Source organism: Salmo salar, chromosome 12, assembly GCF_965601325.2.
Source record: "Salmo salar chromosome 12, fSalSal1, whole genome shotgun sequence".
In the NCBI taxonomy this organism is placed as follows: Eukaryota; Metazoa; Chordata; class Actinopteri; order Salmoniformes; family Salmonidae; genus Salmo; species Salmo salar.
In genome coordinates, this window is record NC_138302.1 from 39,395,763 (window position 1) to 39,403,548 (window position 7,786).

Here is a 7,786-nt window from a genome sequence, read left to right on the forward strand (position 1 = left end):
GGCTTTTGGCAAACTCCAAGCGGGCTGTCATGTGCCTTTTACTGAGGAGTGGCTTCCGTCTGGCCACTCTACCATAAAGGCTTGATTGTTGGTGTGCTGCAGAGATGGTTGTCCTTCTGGAAGGTTCTCCCATCTCCACAGAAGAACTGAGGCAACGGAAAGCTGTGGGGTGATGAAAGAGAGCCATGCCACCACCACTCAGAGCAGCCAGGGCCAGAAGAGGAACAGGTGCCAGCTCTGCCCCAAGCGCAAAGGATAGAAAAGTCAGCTGCTGGTGTTCTTAGTGCAACACACCCGTCTGCAAAGAGCAGAGTCACATGCTTGTTGTTTGTAAGACAGCATAAGTAAGCATCACACACACGCAAACATTGTTCCTTTTAGTGTTCATGTTTTCTAAATTCACAATTGTTAGTGTTGTCATTTATATTGATGATGAACTTCGGATTTTCAAATAAATGTTTAGAAATATTATAAAACATGCTTAAGGTGGTTTTATTTTGTTCTTCACACTAAAAGGTTGAATGTGAAACTTTGATTGTAAGAAAAATATCCTAATATTTTCAATAGCTGTTATGAATTTTCATAATTTGTTATCATTGAAATGTGTATCAAACTGTTGAAGAGCGACTAAAAACATTTTATACAATAAAATAATTATAGAAAGCTCCAAATCATCACTCAAAATAATTTATTTTAGAAATATTTTAGTCCCATATAAATAAAACACAGATATTACATTATCGGATCATTTTGACCTGGCATATGCATTCTTGGGGCGCCATGTTTACTATGCATCCTAGGATTAAACACAAAAACTATGTTTCAATTGAGAATGAGGCAGGTTTGATGCCGAAAAAGAAAGTAAATGATTGCCTACTTCACCCATAATTTATCAAATGTTTTCAAAAAAAGTATTGTGCAGTTCCAGTAGTTAGCTGCACCACTACCTGGGGAAAAAAGTAATTCATTAACTACTTAGAGCACTACCTAGATTTGAATTTAGCTCAACTACCACCAAGCTACTGGAAAATGTAGTTAAATTACTAGTTGAACTATACTGAACAAAAATATAAACACAACATGTAAAGTGTTGGTCCCATATTTCATGAGCTGAAATAAAAGATCCCAGAAATGTTCCATGCACAGAAAAACGGATTTCTCTCAAATTGTGAGCATTTCTCCTTCGCAAGATAATTAATCCACCTGGCAGGTGTGGCATATCAAGAAGCTGATTAAGCATGATCATTACACAGGTGCAGCTTGTGCGGGGGACAAAAAAGGCCACTAAAATGTGCAGTTTTGCCACAGAACACATTGCCACAGATGTCTCAAGTTTTGAGGGAGTGTGCAATTGGCATGCTGACTGCAGGAATGTCCACCAGAGCTGTTGCCAAAAAACCTAATGTTAATTTCTCTACCATAAGCCGTTTTAGAGAATTTGTCAGTACATCCAATCGGCCTCACAATCGCAGACCACGTGTGACCACGCTAGCCCAGGACTTCCACATCCGGCTTCTTCACCTGCGGGATCGTCTAAGACCAGCTACCCAGACAGCTGATGGAAGTGTCGGTTTGTACAACCAAAGAATTTCTGCAGGGTCTGGACCTGACTGCAGTTCGGCGTTGTAACCAACTTCAGTGGGCAAATGCTCAACCCTCGTTGGCCACTGGCATGCTGGAGAAGTGTGCTCTTCACAGAAGAATTCCGGTTTCAACTGTACCAGACAGATGGCAGACAGTGTATATGGCGTCATATGAGCGAGCGGTTTGCTGAACAGAATGCCCCATGGTGGCAGTGGGGTTATGGTATGGGCAGGAATAAGCTATGGATAACAAACACAGTTGCATTTTATCGATGGCAATTTGAATGCACAGAGATACTGTGACGAGATCCTTTGGCCCATTGTCGTGCCATTCATCCGCTGCCATCACCTCATGTTTCAGCATGATATTGCACCATGTCGCAAGGATCTGTACACAATTCTTGGAAGATGAAAATGCCCCAGTTCTTCCATGGCCTGCACACTCACCAGACATGTCCACCATTGAACATGTTTGAGATGCTCTCAAATCAAATCAAATGTATTGGTCACATATTTAGCAGATGTTATTGTGGGCGTAGTGAAATGCTTGTGTTCCTAGCTCCAACAGTGCAGTAGTATCTAATAATTCACAACAAATACACAGATCTAAAAGTAAAAGAATGGAATTAAGAAATATATAAATATTAGGATGATCAATGTCGGAGTGGCTCTGGATCGATGTGTGTGACCGTGAGTTCCAGTTCCTGCAAATATCCAGCAACTTCGCACAGCCATTGGAGTGGAGTGGGACAACATTCTACAGGCCACAATCAACCTGATCAACTCTATGCGAAGGAGATTTGTCGCGCTGCCTGAGGCAAATGGTGGTCACACCGAATACTGACTGTTTTTTTTATCCACGCCCCTACCTTTTTTGTAAGGTGTCTGTGACCCAACATAATCATATCTGTAGTCCCAGTCATGTGAAATCCATAGTTTAGGGCCTAATTTATTTATTTAAAATGACAGATTTTCTTGTATGAACTGTAACTCAGTAAAATCGTTGAAATTGTTGCACGTTGTGTTAATATTTTTCGTCAGTGTACATGTAGTTCACTACTCCCCAACACTGCATTAAATGTCGTTAATACACAAAGTAACCAAAAATCTGAACTAATTAGTATATTCATATTTTGCAGGAAACAATAATGTTCGCTACAAGCTTTCTCAGAATTGTTTGCCAGAAGTTCACAAGTTTGACACCACAGATTGCCCCAAAAGTAATTTGCATGTGAAAATATGAGCTTGGTGCAAATTTGGGGAAAATTTACCAAAGAGTTGCCACAACTGTTTGACAGAAGCCATTTTTTTCCGGTAAGGGGCTTCATCTTTTAGTGCCAGTTTCCCAGATTAAGCCTATAGTCTCCAATGGAGAATCGCCATTGAATGTGCATTTTAGTCTGATACTGGAACTAGGCTCCGGGAAACCCACCCTATTTTTTGGCAGCAGGCACTGCAGTGTTTGTATGTGGAGGTTGTGAGAGGGGTACTTGCCGTGTATGAGATGGGTTCCTCAGCCTCCTGCGAGACGGCCACGTTGACAACAACACTCAAGCACAAGTAAATCCGTAGCATTTTGACGTCCCTGCGACATTGAGAAAAAGATTGAGTGAAAAAATGTGTTTTTTGAGTAAGTGTCCTTGTGAGCATGTTGAGTGTCAAAATGGTTGCAGAATACATCTAATTTGGTTCAGTTTTCTTTATGTTTCCCAAATGGTAGTCCACAACCTTCCTGTGACATTCCCATGGCCAGTACTCACTCCAGTTTTCTAACACATGCTGAGGAAGGCACTAAATTGAGATCTGTGTCAGCATGGACATCATTCTCACAAATCAAATTCATAGCTCTGTCCGTTTTATACATTATCATGAAATTATATAAAATATGATTATATGCTCATTATAACATTATATGCTGCATTCATTATAATTGGCATTACTATTTGAAAATTGGCATTATGAACTGTATAGCAAAAAAACGTACTTAATGAAGAATTCAGCACATTCTATTATTTCCTTTATTATCTTTTCTACTCAACTATTTTCCTAAGCTGGTTAGAGCAATATCCGCTCTGCACAATGTTCCTTCATTGCAAACAGGAAATGCTTGGAAAATCATGTTCAAATTCCAGGGCATGACCCGTGGCAAACTTACAGTAATACCACAATACCTAATGCTCAAGGAGCTGATGCTGGCATATGGATATTGTGTATCCAGTGTCTGAAAAAGTAGGTATCTATTAAGATTGTCCCAAATAGTGGGTCAGCTGGGATGCAGACACTAGTAAATCATACAACTATGACTCTGCCATTCTCCTCCATAATTACAACAGTGAACTTGACTACAGGATAATTGGCTACCTGTGTGTGTGTGTGTGTGTGTGTGTGTGTGTGTGTGTGTGTGTGTGTGTGTGTGTGTGTGGAGTGCAAACTAATTGTATAGCGTCTTTATTGCACCATCAGTTGGTGTATGTCGTTAAGAAAAATAATTCCATCAGGAGAGGAATTGTTAGGCAAGTACAAACATCTCCTTTGGGAGCAGAGCCTTGTCTCATAGACTAGACGTAACATAGTAAAAGTAAATCCGGGACACTCAATTTGGTATGATATGGGAAAGGGGGATACCTAGTCAGTTGTACAACTGAATGTGCATTTAATCCAACCCCTCTGAATCAGAGAGGTGCAGGGGGCTGCCAAAATCAACATCCACGTCTTCGGCACCCAGGGAACAGTGGGTTAACTGCCTTGCTCAGGGGTAGAACTATATATTTTTACCTTGTCAGCTAGGGGATTCAATCCAGCAACCATTCGGTTACTGGCCCAACGCTCTAACCACTAGGCTACCTGCTATGTTCTGTTTGGTATGGTTACATAAGACAGAAGGTTACTTAAGGGAAAATCGGAAGGCGGGAGGGTGGTTGGTTTGGTGTATAACAATGCGAACATCTAGCAACCCAAAAGGTTGTATGTTTGAATCTCATCATAGACAACTTTTGCATTTTTGCTAATTACTTACTACTTTTTAATCTAACTGGCAACTACTTAGCATGTTAGCTAATCCTTCCTCTAACTCTGGACATCCACAAATTAATACATACCATATGAAATGTAAGAGTATCTTGAATTTACGTACAGAATGATACGAAAGGCTCTGAGACCAGGTTGCAGCATTCACTTTTTTATTGGCAAAGGTTCAAATCCCCCTCCAGCTATCTTCTGAATCACCCTATCAGTTTCATGTGTTTTCTCTGAAAGTTCATCCCCATTCCGCGTTTAGCTCTTGTTCATAATGTAATTACTTTAATGTCTTATAAATCATTATATCTTATTGGTGTCGTATTTAGCGTTATCAACATAACATATTGTAACACTAATCGCCCCACGTAATAAAGTTTGAGATACAAGATAAACCACAGTTGCTATCTAGTATCTAGCCTATCTGCCCATGGACCATGAAAACTACCAAACTGGCTAAATCTGGCATATTTCGGGAAATGTTCATTAATGTGCATTGTCCCTGTCAAATAAATAAATAAATTGGCCTTGAATAGAAACCTGTCAATACCGACATTGTACGAATATCTGATGCAGCGATTATAAACAAAACCAATTTCCGATTATAATATAAATATATATAAAAAATAATCTGTTGGATTTATAATAAATTATTTAACGTCTCTTGAACAATGCGCTTTCAAGTCAACAGATCAAAAGTAGGTTAGTATTCTAAAAGCATGCAACCTATTTTGGAGTTGTGCAAAATGTAATGTTAGGCTATGCAAGGTACGGTTTCATTTGCATTCGATAGGGTTGCAATTTACCTGTAAAATTACTTTTTAGTTGGGTGTGTATCAATACTCAATTGATTATTTTCCTCCGGAGGGTCCCGTCAGAAGTGATGTTGAATCTGAAGAAGCAACCTCCCCGAAATCAGTAAATGTATGTACAAATTACCAGGGTATCACAGGGTAACAAAATGATAGGGAGGTGGTGCTATCTTTACAGGTTACACACTACATCCGCGTCAAAGGTTTTTGTCTCTTTAACATTGCATAGTAATTTCTACTGTATCTAATCAAAAGCATTGCGCCCCCTCTACCGGAGAAAATATTGAGAAAATAGTGAGGCAGGTATATGTAATAGGACAACTTGGCACTGCCAGTGAGTCCCAGAATGTTTTTGTTACAATGTCATTGTTAATGTAAGCGCAGTTTGGAGGGTTCAGAGAATGTAGCGTCAACTATATGAAGTCTAAGACCAGACAGAGGCAGCATACAGGAGCTCTATAAAACGTAACTTTATTATTGACATGCAACCACCATCTATCTTCAATTAGTTCAGGTGACAGACAGGATTTTATTGACACAGGTCAATGACCAGTGGTGGAAAAAGTACCCAATTGTCATACTTGAGTAAAATAATAGAAAATGACTCAAGTAAAAGTGAAAGTCACCCAGTAAATTACTACTTGAGTAAAAGTAAAAAAAAAATTGGTTTTAAATATACTTAAGTATCAAGAGTAAAAGTAAGAATAATTTCAAATTCCATATATATTAAGCAAACCAGATTGCACAATTGTATTTTTTATTTACAGATAGCCAGGGGAACACTCTAACAGTCAGACATAATTTACAAATTATGCATTTGTGTTTAGTAAGTCCGCCAGATCAGAGGCAGTAGGAATGACCAGGGATGTTCTGTTGATAAGTGTGTGAATTGGACAATTTTCTGTCCTGCTAAGCATTGAAAATGTAACGAGTACTTTTGGGTGTCATGGAAAATGTAAGGAGTAAAAAGTACATTATTTTCTTTAGGAATGTAGTGTAGTAAAAGTAAAAGTAGTCAAAAATATAAATAGTAAAGTACAGAAATCCACAAAATGACTTAAGTAGTACTTCAAAGTATTTTTACTAAAGTGATTTACACAATTGTCAATGATGAACATCCAATTTTCATCCTTACATTGACAACATAGGGAAAATCTCAATTGCATACTGTCACGTTCTGACCATAGAAAGCTTTTATTTTCTATGGTAGAGTAGGTCAGGGTGTGACAGGTTTTTTTTCTAGTTTATTTATTTCTATGTAGGTTCTAGTTTATTTTTTCTATGTTGGGGTTTTGTCTAGTTTCTGTATTTCTATGTGGGGTTCTAGTTTCTGTATTTCTATTTTTTTTGGGGGGGGGGGGATCTCCAATTAGAGGCAGCTGGTCATCGTTGTCTCTAATTGGGGATCATATTTAAGTTGTTGGTTTTCCACTAGGTTTTGTGGGAGATTATTTTGAATAAGTGTATGTTGCACCTCTTTGTCACGGTTTGTTGTTTTGTTCATTAGTTTATTTATGTCTTGCATAGTTTCACAGTTATAATTAAATGTGGAACGATACACATGCTGCGCTTTGGTCCCATTCTTCAGACAGCCGTGACACATACTCCTCATGTCCGCTCTCCTCACTTCCTTCTCAAAACCCATTGGAGAAGGTCAGAGGGGACAATTGAGATTCTCCCAATATCACACTTCCTCTGACAGCCTCTGTAAAATTTACATTGATTTAAATTAATGAACTACTCCTTGATTTATAGGTGTTAGGTTTGAAGGATAGACATGACCACAGGTGTCATAGCTAACTGTACTCTTTTAATTATAACTTCAGCTGAACAATACAGAACGTTGGGGGGCTTAACATAACCCCAGGGTTAGAGATACTGTAACAGGATGTGACAATTATGGAATTTTGCCTAACATTGAATTGTCATGCAAATTGATTATAATGTATAAAAACTACATATATGTAGTTTTTATACATTATAATCAATGTATAAAAACTATATATATATATATATATGTAATCATTAGGTATTTTGTAGCAAAAAATAATATATATATATGTATATATTTATTTTTTTGGTATTTTTTTTGCTACAAAATACCTAATGATTACATCTTTGGATGACACCCTGTCGCAAAAACCAGTGGTGTAAAGTACTTAAGTAAAAATAGTTATTTGGGATCGGTGTCCCTCCCACGGGATGGTTGAGCTAACGTAGGCTAATGCGATTAGCATGAGGTTGTAAGTGACAAGAACATTTCCCAGGACATAGACATATCTGATATTGGCAGAAAGCTTAAATTCTTGTTAATCTAACTGCACTTTCCAATTTACAGTAGCTATTACAGTGAAAGAATACCATGCTATGGCAAAA

At 38.2% G+C, this 7,786-nt stretch overlaps 1 protein-coding gene across 1 annotated transcript in view; it reads right to left on the reverse strand.

Moving 5' to 3' along the window:
* LOC106564782 (EGF-containing fibulin-like extracellular matrix protein 1) overlaps window positions 1-5,597 on the reverse strand; it is a 32,916-nt gene extending 27,319 nt beyond the window's left edge. The window contains exons 1-2 of the mRNA XM_014131145.3: window positions 5,405-5,597; window positions 3,078-3,168 (exon numbers count right to left, since the gene is read on the reverse strand). Coding sequence (XP_013986620.1) covers window positions 3,078-3,158 — 81 coding nt within the window. The 5' untranslated portion in view covers window positions 3,159-3,168; window positions 5,405-5,597. The remainder of the gene's footprint in view (window positions 1-3,077; window positions 3,169-5,404) is intronic.
* Between the last annotated feature and the right edge of the window lie 2,189 nt (window positions 5,598-7,786).